The following is a 26537-nucleotide window of genomic DNA, read 5'->3' as shown; positions in this document are numbered from 1 at the left end:
CAGGTTTAGAATGGTTAATCCCATTTAATTTATGGAGGTGACTAACTTGCCTGTATCTTTTAATTTTAAATCTCAAATTCCCAATTGTGGATTTTTCTTTTGCTCAACCAATAACTTACTGATGTGCGAGGGTTCATGATTGATTGTTGCAGCATGTTGTGACATCCCTCCCAAATGAAACCTGCAATTTATTTGAGTTGATTGATTTACTGAAAATGCAAATGTCAAGTTGATTATTGTTCTATTTTTCACTCATCTTTGACTTTAAACAAGCAATTTATCAAAATGTGCAGCAATTGTATTAGTCCTTGTTAGAAAAAGAGATTTAATGAGTATTTTTAATATTGTAGTAACAGTAAATAGAGATCAACCCGGCTCCACATTCACAAACATTAAAATTTAATTGTAGTTTGAACACATTCAGTGTATAATTCCTAATCCTGAATCGGTTTCCCTTTCAGATCAAATGATCAAAAAACTCCCAAATTAAGGCATTCAAGCATTATTTAACAATATTTACCTTGTGTTTACAAAAATTACCTGCGATGCAATATTTGAGGTCAGCTGATCCCTTAATAGTGGGTGCTCCATCTAAATTTTATTGCCCTTCTCCCCTACCCATTGTGTAATTTCTGGCCCTCTTCTTTGTTTCAATTGTTTCAATTGATTTGTTTTCATCACAATAAATCTCACCAACCTGATCAGATATATTTGAGGAGGCTGTGGGAAGTTTGAGAAGAAGTTGTGGTAACCCTGGCTGAGATATATAAATCATTGTTAGACATAAGTGAGGTGCCTGATGACGAATGGGTGACTAATGTTGTTCCTCTATTGAAGAAGGGCTGCCAGGAAAAGCCTGGGAACTATAGTCCAGGGAGCCTAACATTTGTGGCAGGTAAGTTAATAAAGAGGATTCTGAAGGATAAGGATCATGAGGGGAATAGGTAGAGTGAATGCACAGAATCTTTTACCCAGGTTAGAGTAATCAAAAATAAGAGAATATGTTGAAGATGAACCTGAGGAGCAACTTTTTCACCCCGAGGATGGTGGGCATATGGAACGAGCTTTCTGAGGAGGTAATTGAGGCAGATACTATAACAACTTAGACACCAAGATACTTGGACAGGTACATGGATAGGAAATGTATCGATGGATGTGGCCAAACACCGGCAAATGGGATGAGCTTCGAAGGTGGTATCTTGGTCAACGTGGACCAGTTGGGCCAAAGGGCCTGTTTCCATGTTGTATCATTCTAAGACATCATGGATATATAAGGAAAGACTTGCAATTGTAAAGCATCTTTTATGATTTTCCAGATTTTCCTTGGTACTTTAGAAGCAATGAAAATCTTTTGAAAAATGTCACTGTTATAATGAGAGAAACACTGTTTTCAACGTTTACAAAATACGTTCCTGCACGATGAATTGTAGAAATTACCAGATAATTGTTTTTGTTTTCAATAATGATTAGAACATAGAACTGTACAGGACAGGAATGGGTCCTTCAGCCAAAAATGTCTGTGCCGAACATGATGCCAAGACAAACTCTTATCTGCCTGCACATGATTTATATCTGTCCATTACCTGCACCTCCATATGCCTATCCAAAAGCCTCTAAAACATCACTATTGTATCTGCCTCCACCCCTTTGCAGTGTGTACCAGGCACCCACCACCCTCTGTGTTGAAAAAAACTTGTCCCGCACAGATGTGTTTTAAATTTTGCCCCTCTCACCTCAAAGCTATGCCTTTAAAGTTAATGTGTTATATTTATTTATTCTATATCCGATGTGCTTGGATGGCATTCATTACAAAGCTTTTCACTATACCTTGATACAAGTGACAATAATAAACCTAAACCCTGTGATATTTGATATTTCCATCCTGGAAAAAAGGTTATGACTGTCTACCCTATGTATGTAATTTGAGGAATAAACGTTATCCAGGATACTGATAATACCTTTCCAGTGCCTCTTCAATGTAGTACCAATGGATCACCTTCCACTATTTGAAAGTGTGGGGAGAGTGAAAGACAGCATTGTTCTGTCGAACATACAGTATTATCTAAATACTGCAATTGAGTCTCAGCTGAGGTTTACGTCTCAGTGATGGGATTTGACCAGCAACCTTCTCACTGTTCAGAAATATCAGTGAACTTGAGGAGAAAAATTGAAAGTTAAAATGCATTTAAAAAATTGTTTATCGGACTTCCGGTGGCGCTATGGAGAACTAAGTCCAGCGCCAACCAGCTCCGTACCGAGGAAAACAAAAAACGGGAGAAAAATCGGGACCTACCTGCAGCGATCGCAATCTGAAACGGCAGCCTGCGTGACGTCATCAGGCCTGCGACTTAAGGTATGTCGCTACAACACACCCCCCCCCGTGGAACAACAAAAAAATCGGCTAAAGGAAGACCCCAGATGGAAGAGGAAGGCCCTACAGAAGCCTCGGCCTCAGTTACAACGATGGCCCAGGAAGATCCTCCAAGGAAGATTAAAGGGGGGAAAAAATTGGAAATGGAAGATCTTAAAATCTTTCTGGCTGCTGAAATGAAGACTTGTCTGGCTGCTGAAATGAAGACTTTTAGTGAGAAATTTCAAAAATCACTAGACACCTTCAAGGTAGATTTTAGAGCAGAAATGCTCGTTACAGTTCAACAAATGTTTGAAAACTGGAAGAGGACGAGGGAGGAAGAGGTCAAAGACCAGATGGAAGTGATGGAAGCCAGACTCGTTTCGGTGGAAACAAAGGCTCAAATAGAGGTGGACCCCATTCGCCAAGAACTCGATCAACACAGAATAGCGATAACCGAGCTTGAGAAATGTGCGATGACGAGTGCAGAAACAGTAAATCAGCTCCTTACTGAAAACCAACGCCTCACAAACATGGTGAGCAAATTAAATGATAAATGTATCGATCTGGAGGGGCGTCAAAGACGAAAGAACCTAAGAATTGTAGGGGTGAAGGAAGGAAGGGAGAAGGAAATGGGTACTCGGGATTTTGTGGCAGACCTACTACATACAGTCCTAAAATTGGATCACAAACCTCTACTCGGCCGAGCCCATAGAGCGCAGCGACGTCGTACTCAAGATGATGTCCATCCAAGACAAATTATTGTAAAAGTCCTACAGGATCATGAATTTGATGAGATAATGAAGAAAAGTGTTCGGAGCGGTCAACTTTTTTTTGAAGGCGAGAGATTTAGCATCTACCGAGATTACTCGACAGAGGTCTTCAAGAAAAGAATGCTGTTCAACGAGACCAAAAGAATATTGAAGAGTGTACCGGATTTGAAATACAGCCTACTCTATCCCGCAAAGCTAAGAGTCACCTACAATTCCAATGTGTTCTTTTTTACAGAGCACGAAAAAGCACTCGAATACGCCAAGGTAGTTGGTAACGTGCCTACAGACTGAAGAACCCACACCACTCCTTAGGAGCCAAGGACTAAGATGACCATCAGATCTAAAAGGACCTTTAAAATTCGTTCAAGAACTTTATAGACACTTGGAAATCGAAAATGATGGAGGACACTGGACAAAAAAACTGCGATTTTTCGAGGGTTTTTCCCTTTTTTCTCTCTTTTTTGTTTTAGCTCTTTTTAGGTTACTAATCATTACTATTATATGTAAATTCATATTTAACTATATAGGTAACAACTAATACTTATTAAATATCCTTATTTCCACTAAAATTATTAACATTATTAATTCTTATAAAAGTTAATACGGTATAAGATGGATAACAATGATCAATAACTAATAGTCTTTGATAAATGAAGAAAGGAATTACATAATATAGTATATAGAAAGATATGTAAGAGGTAAATCAACCTATATGATAATTATGATTGACGGGGTTTCCTTTTCTTTTTTTCGCTCTATCTTTCAATTTAAAATCATTTTGCTGTCTTGAACCTTTCTGCAGGGTTACGTGTTGACACTAGTATACATGTGGGTATGCATACATACATATATATATATATATACGTGTACGTAGGTAGGTGTATATATATTGTGTGGGTATAAGTATGACTAGGTAAATAAGTTTGATACTCCCAAAGAAGTTGATTGAATGTTAAATATAATTTCCCTTTTTTTTTTTTTTTTTTTTTTTTTTTTTTTTCCTCTTCCTCGGGCACGGGGCTGGGAATTTTCTCATTTTACAAAGGCTACGGAAGTCTTTAGAATTCTAGCCACGTTAGTGTGGCTATCACTAACTACACTAATTGTAGATGTAGTTCTTTTTTCTTCACCCTACACTAAACAACCCTATCACTTTTCTTTCTTTAAATACTTCTTTAACTCAAGGTTTGAATGGAAAAACAAGACCAAGGCAAGGAGATATGATCGGAAGAATGATGTATTTGAATTTAAATTCATCTATCTGAGGTTTGGGAGCAGGGTCAGGTTCTATGTGTTGTTCCTTCTACCCGATTATAGACCACCACAAAAGCAATATGCAAGATGCTAACATGACAAGAAGGGGTCAGGGAATAACATTTTGTAGTTGGAATGTCAAGGGAATCAATGAACCAATTAAGAGAAGTAAAGTTTTGGCACACCTAAATCAAATCAAAACAGATATAATATTTCTTCAAGAGACACATCTTAAAAAGGAATCACAACACAGACTTAAAGCTAAGTGGATCGCTGAATCATATCATTCTTCTTTTTCCCACAAGTCAAGAGGAGTAGCAATAGTAATTCGTAAAGGAATTCCTTTTGCGACCTCCTCAATAATAGTGGATATGGATGGCAGATATATTATAGTGGTTGGAGAGTTAAATGGTGAAAAAAGTGATCCTTCTAAATGTTTATGGGCCTAACTTCGATAACCCCACTTTTTTTAACAAAACATTTAATAAAATTCCTGAATTTGCACAATACAAATTAATAATTGGAGGAGACTTCAATTGTACATTAGACCCATACTTAGATAGATCATCAAGGCAAAAAAAATCAACATCCAACTCAAGTGTTTTTTTAAATTCATTTATTAATACCACTAATATTAAGGATATCTGGAGAATAGAAAACCCAACCGGACGGGAATATTCATTTTATTCACCAGTACACAAAACATACTCAAGAATAGATTAATTTTTAGTTGATTCTACGTTTATTCCATTTACTTATATAATTCAAAATATCATAACATTATAATCTCAGATCACGCACCGGTAACATTCATGATTAAATTAAATGGAATGTCCGAGAAACAAACATATTGGAGACTTAACCCGCAAATCTTGAACGAAAGATCATGCCAGGAATATATTATTAAACAAATTCAAATATTTTTTGAGGTAAATGACAACCCTGACACACCTGCTTCTCTTATGTGGGAGACGTTCAAAGCGTATGTTCGAGGTACATTAATCTCTGCCCAAGCATTTTATAATAAAGAAAACAGGATTAAACAAAAAGCACTGGAAAGTGAAATTAAGCAACTAGATACAGAAAACGCGAGAACGCCATCTACGTTAAAACATAATAAAATTGCTGTACTGAAATATAAATTAAATAAAATGTACTCAGAACAAGTAATAAAACTTTATCAAAAAACCAAACAATTACAGTTTGAATTTGGAGACAAACCACAAAAATTATTAGCACGCCAGCTGCGAAAAATGGAAGGGAAAAAAATAATTCATAAAATTAGAACAGAGACAGGAGAATTATTAAAAATGCCCAAGGATATAAATGATAGATTTCTACAATACTATCATAACCTTTATTCAACTAAAACTGTAGCACAATCAGAAGGAATAGCAGATTTTTTAATAAAATGTAATTTAAAAGGTTTAGATTCAAAGGATAGAGAATTATTAGAAAGGGAAATTACGATAAAGGATATTGAGGAGTCTATTGGCTCTCTTAAAAATGGTAAGGCAGTAGGGCCAGATGGTCTAGGTTCAGAATTTTACAAGAAATTTCATGATTTGCTGTGCCCACGCTTGCAAAGACTATATGATTATATCTACACCCAACAGAAACTCCCAGATACCTTAAATGAATCTATAATAACGCTTATTCCTAAAGCTGATAAAGATCCGGAAGATCCGGGATCATACAGAGCAATTGCACTTCTGAATACAGACCAGAAAATACTAACTAAAATACTAGCACGTAGATTAAGTACAGTGATGAATAAATTAATACACCCTGACCAAACAGGCTTTATTCAGAAACGGTATTCATATTATAACCTAAGAAGATTATTTAATATTATATATACCAAGAGAATTATTAATGAAGATTTAGCAATAATCTCACTTGACGCTGAAAAAGCATTTGATCAGGTCGAATGGCCTTATTTATTTTCGGTGATGGAAAAGATGCAGCTAGGGGAGAAATTTTGCACATGGATAAAACTGCTATACACAAATCCTACGGCCAGAATACTTACCAACCAAAGACTGTCATCTAAATTCAGTCTATCTAGAGGGTGTAGACAAGGATGCCCGTTATCTCCATTACTATTTGCACTTGCAATTGAGCCACTTGCAGAAAGAATTAGGGGGCATCCGGAAATATATGGGTATAACAGTAAAGACACAGTGAATAAAATTTCTCTATATGCAGATGACGTATTAATTTACATCACAAAACCAGAAATTAGTATCCCAAACCTATTAAAACTAATAAACCAATTCGGTGCACTTTCAGGATACAGAATAAATTGGAATAAAAGTGAAATTATGCCAATAAGGGAACATAATAAACAGATAATACAACAATTCCCATTTAAAGTAGTAAATGAAACATTTAAATATCTAGGTATCTATGTAACTAAGATATATACATCATTATTTAAAGCAAATTTCCCCCCATTATTGAATAAATTACATAAGAATATCCAATACTGGAAAACATTACCTATTTCAATGGTTGGTAAAATTAATGCCATAAAAATGATTTTTTTACCGCAAATATTATACCTTTTTCAGACGATTCCGATATACCTGGCAAAAAACTTCTTTAAAAAATTGGACTCTATTGTTAATGATTTTATCTGGGATTATAAGAATCATAGGATAAGCAAAAGACACCTGTGTAAATCAAAAAATAATGGAGGCTTGGTTTTACCTAACTTTTTGTTTTATTACTGGGCAGTTAATATTAAAAATATGAACTTCTGGTTGGGAGAAATAGACCAGCAACCAGACTGGTTAAAACTGGAAAGGGAAGATTGTATGCCTTATGATATTGGTGCGATATTATTTGCTACGTCTAAATTAAACAAGAAAATTTATAAGGAAAACCCTATAATATTTAGTGCTATAAAAATTTGGAAACAATTAAAAAAGACATTAAAATTAGATAACTTATCTCTTTTTCTTCCAATTGTGAATAACTCATTGTTTAAGCCTTCATGTTTAGACGGGGGTTTTACACAATGGAAGAATAATGGAATTAAAAATATAGGACACCTTTACAAAGAAGGCTCTTTTTTGACATTTCAGGAGTTGCAACAGATTTATGGACTTCGAGGAAATGATTATTTCAGATATCTTCAACTCAGAGATTATGTTAAATCGAATTCTAAAAATTTTCGAAATAGAAACCCAGAGATTCTAGATGAATGTTGGAATAAGCATCCTAATACAGAAAAATTAATATCTTATATATATAATATCTTATTAGATAGTGACATTCCTTTGACGGACTTACACAGACAAGCATGGGAAAAAGAATTAAACCAGGTAATAACGAAAGACACTTGGGAAGAAAGTCTACAACACATACATCAATGTTCACTAAACGCGAGACATTCTCTAATACAATTTAAAGTAATACATAGGTTACACTACGCCAAAACAAAATTACATAAAATTTTTCAACATATCTCACCTATATGTGATAAATGTCAACATTTAGAAGCTACGTTATCGCACATGTTTACAAACTGTACAAAAATTAAAAAATTTTGGGTAAATATTTTTAGTATAATATCCAAAGTAATCAACACACAACTGGAACCCAACTCAAAATTAATAATATTCGGAATATTAGAATCAAATCAAACACTTAGAATAACACAAAGAAACTTTATCGATTACAGTTTAATAACAGGAAAAAAATTAATCCTAAAATTTTGGAAAGGCCCTACGGCCCCCACAATCAAAATGTGGATTATAGAAATGACGGAGACCTTAAACATGGAAAGAATCAGATTTTCCCTGTTGGATAAACAGGAATTATTCGTTGGAACATGGTCTCCTTTTATTGATTATTTAAAGGGTCAGAATAGTTCAGCACAGGAACCTGACTAGCACCCGGACTAAAGATTGGATGAAATGCTATACTTCGAAATGTACGAACATATCTCGAATGATGTTTTTAAACTTTTTAACAAATTTTTCCATTCTTCTTCAACTACCTCTTTCACTCCTTTTCCTTTTTTTATTTTTTATTTTAGTTTTCTTTTTCCTTCTTCCCTCTCTCTATTTCATCTATCCCTTTAGCCCTATCTAGTTATAAAAAAAAATGAAGAAAAATGCAAAAAGTATTGGAGACAATGTAATAATAACTGACAATATTATCAATTTAAAAATGATGTAATAATGATGTAATAGATGTAATAGATCATGTACCTATCTCCAATAATAAAAAATTAAATACAAAAAAAAAAAAAAAAAAAAAAAAAATTGTTTATCTATAATAACTAAAAGTCTCATCTTGGCCACTTCCTGTCTGCGCTGTATATTGATTTTAGAAAAAACGCTACCCTATATCTTTATGATCTTTGGCCATCTTACTCACAGTAAGATGGCCAAAGTGGGGGCAGGACTATAAAACCCCGGATGCCGGGACGTGAGTCAGTCACTCTGGAAGATCGCGAGGGAGAGACCACAACTGTGATTCTAAGCTGTGAATCAACTGAACAGTGAGTCTGCAATGTACTTGCAATAAATAACATATAAATAAAATAACAATTACAGCACGGAAACAGGCCATCTCGGCCCTTCTACTCCGTGCCGAACACTTATTCTCACCTAGTCCCATCTACCTGCACTCAGACCATAACCATAAATGATTTGTTAGCCCTTAATGAAAATGAAATCTGTTTGGCCTGCCCTGTACTTGAAACTGCAATGGAAATGGAAATGAAATGAAAATGCAACGTGCTGAATGGCCTGCCCTGTGCTTGAAACTGCAATGGAAATGGAAATGAAATGAAAATGCAATGAGCTGTTTGGCCTGCCCTGTGCTTGAAACTACAATGGCAATGGAAATGAAAGGAAAATGTAATGAGCTGTTTGGCCTGTCCTGTGCTTGAAACTGCAATGGAAATGGAAATGAAATGAAAATGCAATGAGCTGTTTGGCCTGCCCTGTGCTTGAAACGGCAATGGAAATGAAATGAAAATGCAATTAGTTGTTTGGCCTTCCCTGTGCTTGAAATGGAAATGAAATGAGTTGTTTGGCCTGCCCTGTGCTTGAAATTGAAATGGAAATGAAATTAAATGAGTAGTTTGGCCTGCCTGAAACCACTAATTTCGGCCCACAAGGCCCCTATTAGCCAAGAAACCAGTCCCTATTGCCAAAAATACCCGGAGGAGCATTTTTGCCCAAAAGGCCCGTGCCAGGCCAGGAAAAGTCCAGAAAAGGTGTCTTTCACTCAGATTTTTTTTTAAGAGCCCCTTCGGCCCATCAGTCCTGTACTGACCCAGGAGGGGTCCATTCGGCCTATCAGTGAGTATTCCCCCCCTGCAAGTATTAAACCTCACCCCAGTATTTTTCTCCCTACCTTCATTGGCTCCCTGTGAGACCCAGGCCAGGATAGACTTTCCTCCTTCATTGCTGTGATCTGTAGAAAAAGATGAAAAATGTCTAAAATTGATTCTCCACACTCTCCCCCTTCTCTCTCACAATCTATCACCTGTTTTGGGCAGAATTTCTGTCCGTTTCTGAGCTGCCAGCCCACCAGCCCCGAGTGACTGAGCTGCCAGCCCACCAGGCCTGAGTGACTGAGCTGCCAGCCCACCAGGCCTGAGTGACTGAGCTGCCAGCCCAAAAATCCATTTGGCCCACAATGTTCATACTAGCCCTCTGGAACCAGTCCCTTTAGCCCACAACACCCATACTAGCGCTCCAGAAAGCTCCCTCCCCCACTGGCCACCAATATTGGAATTGGTAGAGAGGTGGAATATTGCGTCGGGGGACCAGCCCTCCCATGTGAACATGGGACCCAACGGGTCCCACTTAGTCTAGTTTTTCAAAAAGATGTCTAATTATTTTTCTAATTTAAGGAGCTTTAGATATCACACTTATTTTTGGGGAAAATATATCAAGGGCCAATATGTCTGAACTGCTGCAGAGAAAATGGCCTGATCTTTGTCTCTACAAGAAACATTTAAATAAAGCTTTACAGAGTGACACTAACTCACCAGTGAAGTTGTACATGTATAGATTATTTTTGCAATGGAATTTTTGAGAGATTTGAGCAGACGTAGTTTGCATGGCCAGTGACGCATGGTGCAGAAATCAATATTCTGGGGCACATTTTTTAGGTGCTTTAAGATGGAGGTATATTTACCACGATGCCTGGCTTGTTGTGTTCTTAAATCATATCTATCATATCGATATACTTTTAAAACTGTGTGTGTGTGTCATTTTGCTTTTGAAACCTATTTCCTCGAAAACCAGACGCAAAAACGCGGAGAATTTTACATATCTATATAACTTATGATTTCAGAAATTTGCTCAATTATTTCCCCAGATTTTGAATAAAATGGTTCACAAAACTCAATTAAAAAAAAATTTATCACCACTTGCCAGCTGCTGACGTTACATTGCCCACATGCCCACCAATCAAGCCCCACCGCCTGGCTCCTCTCCACCCCACCTCCTCTTCTCACCTCCTCCCCTCTCCTCCCTCGCTCTCTACTCTCTCCTCTCTACCCGTCACAGGGGCCGACCTTCTCTCCGGGGAGGCCCGATCGTCTGGGCAACTATTCAAACTCTCTTTGTTAGTTTGTTTGGTTGTTAGTCACACCTCCTCCAAAATCCGACGCGGTAACGTAGACATTTTTACATATTCCGGTCGAGATTTACCTCATGAATTCAAAAATCTTATCATCTGAAAATGAGGTTAATTATTTCCCAAATTTTTTACCAAAATTGTTTTAAAACCTAACTGAATCTGAAGCGAGCTGATGACGTCACAATGCCTTTGCTCCTCGCGACCAGCTGCGCAAACTTTTCAATGCGAAGCCAGGAGCTGTGAGTTACCTGGCCTAGCTGCCCTCCCCCCCCCCCCTCCCCACGCGCTCTGGATTGAAGCCCGTGAACACGTGATCAAGTCGTGCGGCACACTCCGCTGGACTTCCTGAAGTTCAACAACATAGCGGCGGCGGTCGTTATTGCAGCGTGGCCGCGGACAAGCCCAGTTGCAAAGTCGCCGTCGCGCCCGTCACAGGGGACAACCTCCTCTCCGTCACCCCCGCCCGATCGTCTGTCACGCTGTTGAGTGCTCTGCCGGCCCTCCGCTGTTTTTCACAGCCCTCAGAGCGTTGCGGGCCTTGCTCCGGTCAACAACGCCTGCAGCCTAGCTCGGGCCCGGCACCTGATGGGAAGACTTGTGCTCTACGACTTTGGTAGCTGCTGCCTCTCCCCCCTCCCCCTCCTCCCACTCCCTCTCTCCCCCACCCCCTCCCCAAGGCAGAGAGAGAAAGAGAGAGAGGGGGGAGGGGGAGTGAGGGGGGGGGGGGGGGGGTGGAAAGAATGGGGGTGGGGGGAGAGGGGAGGATGGAGAGAGAGAGGAGAAGGAGAAGATGGAGAGAGGGGGAGAGGGCCCTTCCTCTCTGTCCCCCTTCCTCTCTGCCCGCCTCCGTCCCCTCTGCCCCCCCCCCCCTCTCTGCCCCCCCCCCCCACCCTCTCTGCCCCCCTCCCTCTCTGTCCCCCTCCCTCTCAAGGGAATCTCCCCACTCCCCCTTCTCCCCCCCTCCACTCTCCACCTCCCCTTCCATCCCTCTCCCCCCTTCCCCCTCCTCTCCACTCCCCCCTCTCCCCACACTCTCCCCCCTTCCCCCTCCTCCTCCCTCCCCCCCTCTCCCCTTCCCCCTCTCCCCCCCCCCCCCTCCCCCCCCTCCTCCCTCCCCCCCCCCTCCTCCCCTGTGTGTGTGGGGGGTGGTTCGTGTGTGTGTGACGCCGCAGCCCCCCACCCCTTCCCCCCAGCAACCGCGCGTTGAGGAGATGGGACCCAACGGGTCCCCCTTGGTCTAGTATCATCGAAAAGTACACAGGATTAAATTGTAAAATGATTGAAATCTAGCTTATTCAACAATTGTTCAGTTGTTTTTATTGTATTATCATCCGATAAATACTTGCACTCGATTTGAATAAAGTTCAGATACTTGTTGGTCGAATATAATATTGGAATTTATAAATACGCTGAGTGTCTTTTTAAAAAGGTTTCTGAACCTTTATTTCATCTAACAGGGTCGATGCACAAGAGAGAACTGCAAGTACCTTCATCCACCAATGCATTTAAAAACGCAGTTAGAAATTAATGGACGTAACAATCTCATACAACAGAAAACAACTGCAGCTATGCTAGCACAGCAGATGCAATTTATGATGCCAGGTGCACAGATTCAACCAGTTGTAAGTATACATGTATTTAAAGCAACAGCTTCAAGAATTAAAAGGATGCTATGGGGGGAGGAACCTACTTGTGGTGCAACCTTAATCCAATTACCATTTTCCCCATCATGTTTAGATCCCAGTTGTGAATACACAGAATTAGTAGAGTAAAAGTATAAAGGGAATTGTCCTTAAGTTGTATTCATACACCTTGTGATTATTATAACACTAATGCAGGTCTAGAAGCAGTTACTCTACCTGCAGACAGGACATTGGGAAGACCCGCTAGTCCAATTCTTTTCATATTCTGACGGTTTTTCTTGAGATTACTATTATATTTTCTACCAGCTTCCCATTATATGTTATTCATGTGGTAGAAAATGTATGAATGGTAATCTCTTTTTTTATATATTTACTTCAAGAAATGTATAAATATCCAAATATTTTACACTTGCACAATATCAGAATCTAAGCAAAACATTACTCATCCTTGCTTTGTCAAGTTGAGGGCCTTCAATAGTTGGCGAGCTGTTCTCTAACTTCTTGTTATTTTTATTAGTCCTGTTTAATACTTTGGGGGGGGGAAACTAAATTGTTTGATGAAGGAAGCTGACGTGTTTGTCCAGAGTAGTTGAAATGCCCTCCATTTTACCTTTTCCCAATAGTACCGCATTGGAATCATAAGCATTTAGTTACTTGGTCTTGGAAATCTCATGGCTCATCTCTGTTTGGGATATCATGATGTATTTATTACTAAGTTACTAAGTTAAAATGTTCCAACTGTCAGATTCAATTATTTTTATGTTGAACGTATGTTTCATTTTTCATAGCGAGCCTTATGTTAACTTCTAGAGTTTATTGTCTTGATACTATTAATAACATACTTTATCTAGAAATAATTCTAACTCTTGGGTTTATTCAAGAGAAATATTTTACAAAGCTGTATTTTATTCTGTGTGCAACTTGGTCTCTTTTTAATATGATTTTGTAAACATGCTCATTTTTCTCCACAGGCCACATTTCCAATGAATCATGGCGCAGGATTAAATAATCATGCTTTTAGTTTTAGCCCTTTCCTGGCACCCATGCCTCACAATGTCGGATTAGTTCCAACAGAAATTCTTTCTAATCCCCCTGTCCTTGTCCCTGGAAGCCCACCTATTTCAGTTGCAGGAACAGGAAATGTGCAGAAGCACATGAGAACAGACCGATTAGAGGTAATGTCATGATGTTAATTGAATTCAGCATTGAAATATAAATGTAACCTAATTCTGGTTGATCTTTCTTTTATCCTTTATAACATTACAGAAATTGTTGGAAGTAGACTATGATCTTCCAAATCTGTGGAAGGACATTATTGCCATAGAGGGAGTGCAGAGAACGTTCACCAGACTGATTCCTGGGATGTCAGGACTTTCATATGAAGAAAGACTGGATAGACTCGGCTTATACTCGCTATAATTTAGGAGATTGAGGGGGGATCTTATAGAAATTTACAAAATTCTTAAGGGGTTGAATAGGCTAGATGCAGGAAGATTGTTCCCGATGTTGGGGAAGTCCAGGACAAGGGGTCACAGCTTAAGGATAGAGGGGGAAATCGTTTAGGACCGAGACGAGAAAAACATTTTTCACACAGAGAGTGGTGAATCTCTGGAACTCTCTGCCACAGAAGGTAGTTGAGGCCAGTTCATTGGCCATATTTAAGAGGGATTTAGATGTGGCCCTTGTGGCTAAAGGGATCAGAGGGTATGGAGAGAAGGCAGGTACAGGATACTGAGTTGGATGATCAGCCATGATCATATTGAATGGCGGTGCAGGCTCGAAGGGCCGAATGGTCTACTCCTGCACCTAATTTCTATGTTTCGATGTTGGTGCAGAATGCAAAGAAAGAGGGGGGAGTCCCTTTGCAGGCTTGTATGATTGTAATGGGAGTTGAAAAAAAGGAGAGGAGCTACATTCAAATCTATGAACTGCGACTTCAGCTAGAAGCTAGTTAATTGAAAAAAAAAGAGGTGAAAGGACCAAGGAGTGATAAAATGTGTGATCCATTGAGAATGCACAGAAGGGAGGGAAATTTGTGTCTGGTGATGGAACCATGTTGGACCTGGCGGAAATTGCAAAGGATTGATTGTGGAGGCTGGTAGGGTGGAGGAAAAGGACCAGAGGATTTCTGCTCTTGTTCCGTTCAGAGTGAGGGGGTGGCGAGCACGGGTGTGGAAATAGCGGAAACACAGTCAAGGAATTTGTCCACTATTGTTGGTTTGGGAAGAAGAATAGCATCTCAGATGCACCTGTGCGGAATTTCTCATCGTCAGAGCAAATGCAGCAGAGGTGGAAGGACTGGGAGAATAATGGAAAATGGTGGAATGTGCAGGTCAGTAGCATCTGTAAAAGGAAAAACAGTTACAGTTTCAGATCTACGACCCTTCAACAGAACTGAGCATGGAGTGAGGTTGTTGTATTTACATTTAGAATCATTGACCTGAGTGTCAAGGAAGTAGGTAAGGTGCTGTCTCAGAATTATTTAAAAACATAAGGTAGACAAAAGTGCTGGAGAAACTCAGCGGGTGCAGCAGCATCTATGGAGCGAAGGAAATAGGCAACGATTCGGGCCAAAACCCTTCTTCAGACTGGAGTCTTTCCTTCGCTCCATAGATGCTGCTGCACCCGCTGAGTTTCTCCAACATTTTTGTCTACCTTCGATTTTCCTGCAGTTCCTTCTTAAACCAGTTATTTTAAAACATGTTTAGGAAATTGAAGGAGGAAATGTCAAAAATTGGAATGATTATGCATGTGTGGGTTGTATGAAGCACATCCTCATCCTGTAGTTTGATTGTAGCAAAATTGCAAGTGTCATTTGCAGATTTTGCACTCTCCAAACCCAAGTGTGTGCTTTCCAATAACAGTTATGCCATAGAGATCAAGAGAGCAATCTCTGACTGATTATTATTAGAATTTGTTTCCAGGAATGGTATAACTGTATGTCTCTACGCAAAGCTGATTCCAGGTGAAATTGGCAATCTTGGGCCACTCTGCAAACTCAAATCTAAAACCTCCATGTGACTCAATATGTGACATATGTAGTTACTGAACTGATGGATGATTAAAAATATGTAGTTACTGAACTGCTGGATGATTAAAAAGCATTTAATCTAATATTATTTATCTTCCCATTTCAAGATTAGAAGAACGAGTAAAATGTGCTACTTATCAGCAAGCTGTATAGGCAAATAACCATTTTACTAATTTCCATATTTTTACTGTACCTTCTATAGATGTTTCTCAATCTATTTTTTTTAATATCTTCAGATTTAGCAACACAAAACAAATTTAGATTTTAATCAGATCGCAACCAGATCATTAGAATCTAAACTGAATTAATTATACATTGATCCTGCCAAACTAAATACATATAGTACAGTTGCTCTGAAATGTTGTCTTCAAAAGTAATAATGATTGCTAAATTAATGAACTTAATTTGCCTTAATAAAAGGTTTGCATGGATTTCCTGCAGTTGTTACACTGAACAGTATATACTTGAAGAGGGTAATGTTCACATAAAAGCAGAGTTCTCTGAAACATGGCAACTTTAGTTCCAGTGATATATTTAATAATAATAATACACTTTATTGTCAATATAGTGTAAATACATACAAATAAATATTTCAGCACTGTATAATTTTTGTATGTATGAATGATTTTTTTTCATGTTCACCCTTGGTTGTACAGTAAAGTATCGTTTCTTAGCTCTAAGATGCTTAAATGTTAACCAACCCCATTAATCTAAGCACAGTGCAACTTTATTCTTTCTGGCAGGTGTGCAGGGAGTTTCAACGAGGGAACTGCACTCGGGGTGAGACTGACTGCCGTTTTGCTCACCCTGCAGACAGCACAATGGTGGAAACCAATGACAACACCGTAACTGTCTGCATGGATTATATCAAAGGTCGATGCTCAAGAGAGAAGTGCAAATACTTCCATCCCCCTGCGCACTTACAAGCCAAAATAAAGGCAGCTCAGCATCAGGCCAACCAGGCTGTGGCAGTAGCTCAGGCAGCTGCTGCAGCAGCAACTGCAATGGTAGGTCATTTATTGAGGTAAAATGCTATACCTGAACAGCAAATCTATTGCACTACTCAAACATAAATCAACATAGCATTTTTTAAAGATGGAAGTCACCCACTGTTGGTGATGCATCTAATGCATTTGTTTTAGAAGCATTTTTATCTGTGTCAATTGCAATAGAAAATAAGAAATATTGCGGTTAATAAGCATTACTCCTATTTAAATATTGCGATTAGTGCAGCAAAAGAATAACATTCTAAGCTGTTTTACAGGAGCAATATCAAAGATTGATGCTAAACCAGAGTGATATTAGCGTGAAAGAGGTTTTACAGAGTCTTAAAGGAGGAGAGAAGTGGGGATAGAAGGTTAGGGAGCAAATTACAGAGCATATGGATTGGGAGCCAAAGGCACGGTAGCCCCAGGTAGAGCAAGTTTGGAATGAGCAAGAGGCTAAAGTTAGAGCATGATGGAATTGGAAACAAGAAGAATTAAAAAATGGAGCATTGCATTAAATAAGAGTTAGGGTAAATTGCTGAGAGTGATTAGGGAACGGAACTTGTAATAATTTAATGTAGAGACAGCAGAGCTTTACATTGTTTTAGATTCACCCCTTATCAGAATAATCGACTTAGTGAGATATATTTAAAACTCAATGCACGGATGAAAAGTAGAAGGTAATTTATGTTTTGATCAGAAAGGAGATTGGAAAGAGAATTATGTGTAAAACCTGTTGGGCGCTGTTAAAACTAACAGTTTGAAACAGTGATTTGCAGTGTTTTTAAAACGTTATATGCCACACTTTAACCAGCTTTATGATAGTAATACATTTTAAATTCATCTAATCCCAAAAACCTTTGTTTTTGATAAATTAGTGTTATGTATAATTTTATTTTACCATGATATAGTCAGATGCAGATTTGTCATGCAAACCAATAACAATAGGGCAGTAATTGATATTTGAATTGATAAACCATTCTTGGAGGACTAATTTCTAGTCCCACTATAATTTAAGAGCAATGAAGGAGAAATGTTTTTTTTTCACATGCCTAAGGTCCTCTTTTCTGCTTTGTTTCAGGTTTGAAGTTGCACTTTCTGCCAATAAATTGTCTGTTTTGGTGTAATTTATCCACATTTTTTCTTTCTCTGCAGCTATTGCAGCAGAGTTAATCTTCTGTTAGTCATACAGATATTTAAAGTTAAAAGGTACTTTAGGCAATAATGTGATCAGGATGAGAACAAACTGAATTTGTGATGCAATGCTACAGGTTTCAGCTTCCTAGAATGGCATAACAAATATTAGATTTCTCTAGTATTTGTTCTAATGCCAATCTAATGCCGCAGGAATAATCAATTTCACCAGTTGGAAATGACACCTATCTCTTAGCATATTGTAAAAATGCTAACGCCCTCCAATGTTGACCTGAACTGTAGTGGTTAGAACTCTTACAGGCTCCGGATCCACTGAATCACTGAGGGGGCTATGTTGCTGCATTTATAGTGATTAGAAATATACTTAGGAAAGTCAGTCAATGTTGAGTGCTGGAATATACTTTTACATTGGATATTTAAAAAATATCTTTATTAATGAGGAAGGCATGGTGCGTTTGTCTACATATGAAGGTAGATCTCCAATATTTGTACTATGAAAAACTCCTTATAGTTGGCTTCTTCCCTCATTCCCTAAATATTGTTTGTCATTGTTAATCCCAGAGGTTTTCCTTTTTTTAAAGAAAAGGTTTATTCCGCTTTTTTTTTAATTTCATCCCATGCCCTGCGAGTTGTCAATCATTAATACTATTTTCCAATGCAAACTATAATAAATGACATTTGCATAGCAGTGAAATACTCCTAGATACTAAGGGTTTGTTATGCGGTGTCCCAATGTATAATCTGTAGGCTTTTGCTTAATTTATATTCCTTATATTATAATTCGAAATAATGTAGTTTACTGATTACAAAATCATGGCATTTGAGGGAAAAATAGCATTCAAATTTACTAAACATTTGTGCAATTCCTTATAAAAGCCATTAGGGTTAATTATTCTACCTTTAAAATGTGAATTGACTTCATATTCAGGCAGAAGTATTTATAGGCCAACAGTTACTATAATTGTAAATCCACCGGTTCTATTGTTACCAAGGTTATATGAGCACCAATTCTGCGGAGGACTAATTTTCCTTTTATAAGTTTCACGCATTGCAATCTAAATTGATAAAGCTCCACGCAAATTAAATTATGAACGTACATGAAACTGTCACTGTGATCTTGTTGATTAGCTGTACTAAAAATGATCCCAAATTCCTACATTACATAAAGGCCTTAAACCTGTCATTCTGCTGGTTTATTTCACCTGGCCAAAACTCCTTTTGTTCTAAATGTCGATCACTAATTTGGGGGAAATATCATGTTTGAACTGTGCTCTGTAAACTGAGATGTTCCACTTTGGTCTCTGTGCCCAAGATGAAACATCTTAGAGGTGGCGTGGTGCAGATTCACAGGATTGATTCCAAGGATGAGGCGGTTTACAAACGAGAGGAGTTTGATCCACATTCACTGGAGTCAAGAAAAATGAATGTTGGATGTCATTGAGACATCAGTAATTCTGAAAAGGATTAATTGTGTTATGTATTTCTTCTGACTAGAAAGGGTGCATAGTCGTTGGAAATACGTTTGGTTATTTAGGAGTGAGATGATAAGAAATATTGGTTGGTGTTTCACCTCATTGTTACTTTTGTGCACCAACTCTGTAAAACCCTTTGATTCTCTTAATATCCATAAATATATCAATCACTTCTTGAATATACTCAGAAACAGGGCTTTCTCATTCCTCTTTGGTACAAAATCCCAAAGATTAATTACCCTCTGGTTGCAAACAAATTTTCCATCTTAAACCTGAAAAGTATAAACTATACTTTGATCCGAAACCGCTGATTCTAGGGCCTCAGCCAGTGGGTCAAACGTCATCTATGTCAATCTTTATCAGAATTTTGTACATTTCAAAGAGATCCTCTCTCAGTCTTTTGAACGTAGGCTATGTCTGTTTTATCTCATATTCCATGAATCAATCCAGTAAATAATTGCTGCACTTCCTCTAATGTAGTTACATCCTGCTATCTTATAATCTCCACATAATATTCCAGTTGTTTCATCAGGGCCCTTTATCATTGCAATTAGACGTCTTTGTTCATGTCTCAAATCCTCGTGTAATGAAGAACAATATTCCATTAATCTTTATTTGCCCGTAATACCTGCATTTTATTTTTCAAAGATACAAGGACATCCAGGTCCCATGGAATATCAACCGGTTTCAGTCTCTCACCATATTTAAAAAAAACATCATACTTCTCTTTCTTTTATTTCTTTTGGAAACTAAGTCAGGCAGTTTAGCCTTGTTAGAAATGTTCATGGGAATTGTGGACATTTAATTGGAAGGTACAGGAATCAAATGTGACGGACAAACTTGTTTAAGTATTTGAGGAAGAGGAAAGAGCTGCAGAATGTCTTTTGGTAGTTCCACCTCTGAGGGGTCATTTGCAGAACGGAAAGTTGCAAAATCTTGGATGAGGAAGTTGTGCTAAGGTACATGTTGTGGTACAAAAAGAAAGGGAGGGTGAGAGATAATTAGAAGCCATTTGATCTAACATCGGGAATGGGTTAATTTCCCAGAATATAAAATTAATATTTAATTAATGCTATATGTTGAAAAGGTCAGACTTTAAGCTTGTAAAAGGTGAGTTATGTATCAGAAACCGATGGCCGTTCTTTCAGGGATTAAATATATTTATTTTAAAAATTCAATGAATGTTAAGGGCTGTTTGATAAAGTGTATCGTGAAGCTTGAGATCAAATATTTTATTTGAAAGGACTCATTTCAGGATTCTTTCCTACTTTTGGTGTAGTGAGTAAGCATTTCAGCTCCATTAGGGAAGGAGATCAGTGCTGGTCAGGCAATGCTTTATTTGTTTGCAGTCCATGTTCTCAAAGATTAATCATCAAGGATAAATCACAAGGTTAAACTACAGTTTAGGTACAGGTTGAGATTTGTTTGCAATAGGCCACCCACCAGTTATATATCTTGTCAGACTTTTACCATCAAGGAACTTAAATATGTTATGCAGCTGACCTGATATCACTTCCAGCTGAAGTGGTTTGGGAGCCCCTACTTGACCTTGATTATGATGGACAGTGAGAGTTGATGGGAATTCTGTGGCAGAATTGTCCTGTTGACTTTCCCACATCTAGTTCTTGTCAACTCAATGCTGCAGGTAAAATCTAAATGTGTGATTCCAGCGACCACAGAAACAGGAGTAGGCCATCCATTTCCTCTACGAAGTTTCAAAGGCACTGGAATGCTTTTGAGTATTAGTATTGAAAGTACACAATTGTGATGAAGCTATGCATCTCCTTCCAACTCCAGACAGTCAAGCCCATCTCTACAGAAACTGACAAACTAGTTCTCAATAATCCTATACGTGAGAGATAGGGCTAATATTCTGAAATGCTTCAATGGGACTATTTTGGAGAAAAATGTCAGCTTGTGGAGGAATCCTAGACACGAGATCATAAGTATAAGGTAGCTACTCCTAAATCCAATGAACACGGGTAAATGTTTGCTATGTAGTGATACATGAAACTCGCTTTTACACGGCTATTGAGGTAAAGAAAATGCATAATTAAGGAAATGTATGTAAAATAGAAATGAATAGAAGGATACTTTTGAAGAGGTGGGATAGGGAGAGGCTTGAATCGAGGATAAGCAGCAGCATGGACTAATTGTGCTGAATGCTTACTCCTGTGCTATGTTCTTCTATGTTGTCTGGCTCCCTACATGTATCAGTTACGTTTTCTAACTGAGTAGATGCAGTCTTCATTGCCCATTCATTTTGTCCATCAAATATCTAATACCCAGTTTTTTCACTACCCTGGACTTTTACTTTTGCCCATGAAACTTGCAGCCCATGCTGCATCACACAGAAAGCTTTCTAAATTGCATCTTTGCTCATCTGCTGATCGAGAGAATAGCACTGATCTTGTGGTGAAGGCCAGATGAGAGTCCTGTTCAGCATTTGAAGAACTGCGCCACAGAGTCATACAGCACAGCCACAGTCTTTTGGCCCATCACATCCATGATGACCATCAAGCACCATATATATTAATCCCATTTAGCAGCATTTAGTCTGTAGCATGGTGGAGAATTCAGTTCATTGTGCAATATGGGTGGGGTTGATCTCCAGCCAACTCTGCATTACTCTACATCATGTGGGACCTGTACTAGAAAATATATTATTTGTAAAATCATAAGGCGCATAGATAAGTGGATGGTAACAACCTTTAACCCAGGGTAGGGGTGTTTAAAATAAGAGGGCATAGGTGTCAGGTGAAAGGGGAAAGATTTGAGGTGGACCTGAGGGGCATGTTTTTCATGCAGAGGGTGGTTGGTGTATGGAGTGAGCTGCCAGAAGAAGTGGTAGAGGTGGATACAATTACAGCATTTAAAAGGTATTTGAACAGGTACAGGGGAAGGAAAAAATTCGCAAACAGGCAACTTGGATTGACTCAGGAAGGCACCTTGGTCAGCTTAGATGTGTTGAGTTTCCGTGCTGTATAACTCTCTTCCAATCTACGCAACAGCTTCTTGAGTTCAGTTCATGTCTGACTTGCCTGAATTAATTTATGTTCGTGAATTTGCTTGATGAGAAAACCGCATTATATTGTCTTAAATTCTCATTGAAAATTCAAAAAGAGACAGCTATCTGTGGAACTTGTGTAAGAAGGAACTGCAGATGCTGGTTTAAACCGAAGATAGACACAAAAAGCTGCAGTAACTCAGCAGGACAGACAGCATGTCTGGAGAGAAGGAATGGGTGATGTTTTGGGTCGAGACCCTGAATCCCATCCCCATTATTATTCCTTCACTGATATTCCCCTCTTAGGTGCCTACTTAAACATGCCTATCCAAATTTTTTCAAAGGTATTGGTTGATTCTATTTCCACACCCCTTGCAGATAACAGACAACATAGTCCAAGTCATAACTACTCTGAAAAACAATTTTCCCTTCTAAATTTTGTCCAAAATTTAAATCTGTTGCTCTTGTCCTTGAATCTTCAACTAATGGATTTTCTCTCTCTTCCACTTCTAGCCCAGGCATGATCTTGTACCCTTTCTAGCATACATGTGTACTAAGAAGCCTATACCTCAAACATAACACCATTCCATCTTTCACCCATCTACTTCCCATTTTGACGTGCACATTTTTAGTTGATTAGTCAGTCTCTAGACAAACTGGTCCTCAACAGTCCATCACTTCTCAAACTTCACTGCTTTAGAAACCACTGCACCATCTAGGAAAATTTGACTAAATTGCACATAGCTCTGTTCACATCTAACTTTGGACAGATTGTTGCACTATTATTGAGAATCTGGCTGAAACGGATCAGGGAATAATGTGAATCTTAATGATCTTTCCGATGAGAATATCCAAGGTTAATCATTATTCTGCTTTAATCAGGAATATATCCTGAAAAGGAAAGGGATAATATAGCAATTTCTAAAATTAAACAGTAATTAAATGATTAGCTTCCAAGAACTTTTTACTGGGATGGTTATTTTTGAGAAGGGAAAGTGGTCTTTTGATGGTTAACTGCCTCTGAAAGATGCAGTTAAACGAGCAATGCAGAATGTAGCCATCTATGTGTTTTGTTAGAGCCTGATGATGCAATAACTTAATTATAAACATGATTATTGCACACCGTTTGCACATGTTGTTATTAGTAATAGTTAAAAGATATTTGTGTTTTGCTCCCTTTATGCTTTTAACAAAGGTACAGTAAATGCTTATTTTGCTGTACAGTACTAATTCAGTATTTGTAACTGCAACCTTTGACAACTCATTTTATGCATGCTATGTGTTATGTATGTTGTATACTGCATTCAGGGTTTTGTTTTTTGTTTTTTCTCCTCACCTACCTGCAATGTACTGCTGCTCCCATGATGCACTTCTGCTTGCTGTTTACCTGTATGTTAATACGCTTGAATCCCATTGGTCCATTGCCATCATATGCTCGCTGCCTGCTATTTAAGACTCAGTCGGCTGCCAAATCTGTGAAACGACCCCTCGAGGCAACCTTTGACCTGGTACTTTGACCTTTCACCTTCTTGCTTTGCATGCACTAGCTGTAGTAAACTAGTATGATAACTTAGATTTTATTTTAATTTTATTTAAAGTGCTTTTAGATGTTGGAAGGATATATTATTCATACTAACTTAGTGTACTGATCATTAAAAAGCAGCAGTGTACTAAATGTAAGGTTATATTTCTGAATATCAGATTTTTGCTCTTTGCGTTTCAGGTGTAGCAGCAAATAGCCTATGCTTTTATATATTGTAGCTTAAATTAATAACTAGTTTGTGTTTTTATGCTATTTAATATGGGGGTCTTGTGCCAATGTACTCTTTTTAAATTGCTTGTTAGTGTCATTCCCAAATTCCAAATTAGTGAAAGAATTTTCGTCAAATGTATGTTTTTAGATCAGGATAACTCAGGCTTTTAAAATATTGTAGATTATTATTATGTAATGTAGTACTTTCAAATATCACATGGTAAAATATGCTGTGTCGTTTTGCTTTGTTAAAAAAGCCGCTCTGTGCCTTTACAGAAAGCTTGTGTTCAGACAGAAGTGTTTTCAGCTGCTTTGAAAACTATGATACTTTCAGTGCATGAAAGAAATTTGCATACTGTTTTTCTCTGTTTTTTTTAAATTATACATATCTTACTAAATCCCTCATTCACAGGCCTTCCCACCTGGTGTTCTTCACCATTTACCAAAGAGACCAGCCCTTGAAAAAAGCAATGGCACCAGCACAATCTTTAGTCCGAGTGTTTTGCACTACCAACAGGCTCTAGCCAATGCACATATGCAGCAGCAAACGTTTTTTCCAGGTATGTCCTTTACCCCCTACTGCGAATGATATAAAATTGCACTGGTAATTTGATCAATAAGATGATGCAACTTTCGAACCACGAGTTAAATGTTCAATGTTATATATTAATACTTTTAAACCTTTGCTGGCAGTCAGTAACATGCTAATGAAGTAAACGGCTTTAAAAGTGCTGTGTTTTAGTTATTCTGGTAAAACAAGACTCAACAGATAATGCCTTTGATGTTGTACCGTGAGACCTATTTCCTTTGCATATTTGCTTTGAACCTGGTTCAAGTTCAAAGAAATGTTCATTTCTTCAAAAAAAACACAACCAGTCTGTCTCCAAGCCATTTCTGTACAGAAATGGGTTGGAGACAGGTTGTGGTATTTTTTTTTGTACAGATTGTCTTTAGGGATATTCATAGTATTTTTCATCAAGCTACAAAGCATTTCTTAGAAATTATTATTTTGTAGAGTTAGGCTTAAACTGATTATGCTAAAAAATATATAATTTTAATGGATACAGTGGTTGTGAAATTCTAATATTTAAAAGATTGAACCTTGTTAACAATTGATACTTGCATCAAAAAATATTATTTGGCAATAATATATTTAGTTATATACAATGTTTTAACATTTTAAAGCTTATTTTTCTGCATGTGAATACAGTTTGTTAGCACATCCTTTCTGACAGCAGTGCCATCAATCGTAAAATTTACTGTTGATCCAACAATTAAACACCGTTAAAATATTCAAATAAGGTACACTATTAAAAACAAATATTATAAAGGTAAATCCATCATTCAATTGATGTTGATATTTAAAAGCAGAAAGATTCAGGCTGCGGCTTTATTTTTTCCAGCTTAATTATCTTTGAGAATCTTGCAATAACTAAATAGGCTATGCTTTCCATTCTGCCAGTGAGGGTTGTCCAGTTAATCCTCCCCCTTGCTCTTTGTCCATTTCTTATCCCTCCTTGACTAATTAGTCACTAATGCTATTAAATTCACATTCATTGGCTGATTGACCTACCAAGAAAGGAAAACCCAGGAGAATAAATGTAACTATTTCCCATTATTTATGCAGTCATTTAAAAAAATCTGAATGCAGGGCTTTGTGTTGCATATTTACATTAAATACTTTGCCACTCAAACATAAGGACTAACAAAATTGTGAAATTTATTCTGACTATAGGTTGTAAATAGATCGCTCGTGTAATATGATGGGTACCAAGTACTCAGCTATAATATTAACACAAATATACTATGTTATTGACCTACTTGAATATTCATGGTAAATGACTTTAAAGTACTTGGCAGATTTGTTTTATTTATTTGAAAATATCGGTACAGTTGGTCTTTTGTTCTCATAATTTGATGAATAGAGTGTTTCTCTATGTACAGCAATGATGTAAATTTGCTAAAAGTGGTTAATTCAGACTTTCTATACTTGATGCATGCTTTCTTGTAACAATAAATCAAATTATTCAAGTTCCCTGAAAATTAATTAAAACCATCGCTAAAAATCCCATAAATAAGCATTGTTCAAAATTCAAGATATTTGCAATTATGCATCTTTTCCTTCATGCCTAAACTACGAAAGGCAAATTAACATTTGCCAATTTTACATTTTGTTATTGTTTTGCTATTCTACACAAACTACTTTTGAGCATTGTACAGCCAAAGAAGTACAGGTTTGTAGGTTAATTGGCTTGGTAAATGTAAACATTGTCCCTAGTGGGTGTTCTCTGGTCGGTGGACCCGGTGGGCCGAAGGGCCTGTTTCCGTGCTGTATCACAAAATAAACTAAAAGAATGTAATCGCCCACCTAACATCTGCAAACTGATTTTTTTTTTTGCCTTTTGCTTCATCCTTAAAGTTGTTTTCCTGTCCATTGTGTTTTCAATGGTGATTAAAACTCCTAAATTACCCAGTTTCACCTCCGACTTTGTTATAGATTC

At 37.8% G+C, this 26537-nt stretch overlaps 1 protein-coding gene across 11 annotated transcripts in view; it reads left to right on the top strand.

Annotated features, from left to right (window-relative positions):
- Nucleotides 1–26537, top strand: part of mbnl2 (muscleblind-like splicing regulator 2) — a 145710-nt gene that overhangs the window by 94257 nt on the left and 24916 nt on the right. For 10 of the 11 annotated variants that reach the window (XR_008723589.1, XM_055636686.1, XM_055636687.1 and 7 more), the window contains exons 3-7: nt 12447–12611; nt 13604–13807; nt 16407–16670; nt 23738–23791; nt 24449–24596. Coding sequence is in view for 10 of the 11 variants with exons in the window: in XM_055636686.1 (XP_055492661.1) it covers nt 12447–12611; nt 13604–13807; nt 16407–16670; nt 23738–23791; nt 24449–24596 (835 nt within the window). In the remaining variant the exon portion in view is untranslated. The remainder of the gene's footprint in view (nt 1–12446; nt 12612–13603; nt 13808–16406; nt 16671–23737; nt 23792–24448; nt 24597–26537) is intronic. The other variant, XM_055636685.1, reaches the window with a different exon arrangement.

Source organism: Leucoraja erinacea, chromosome 6, assembly GCF_028641065.1.
Source record: "Leucoraja erinacea ecotype New England chromosome 6, Leri_hhj_1, whole genome shotgun sequence".
Classification (NCBI taxonomy): Eukaryota; Metazoa; Chordata; class Chondrichthyes; order Rajiformes; family Rajidae; genus Leucoraja; species Leucoraja erinaceus.
This window is presented reverse-complemented; position numbering and strand designations above follow the sequence as displayed.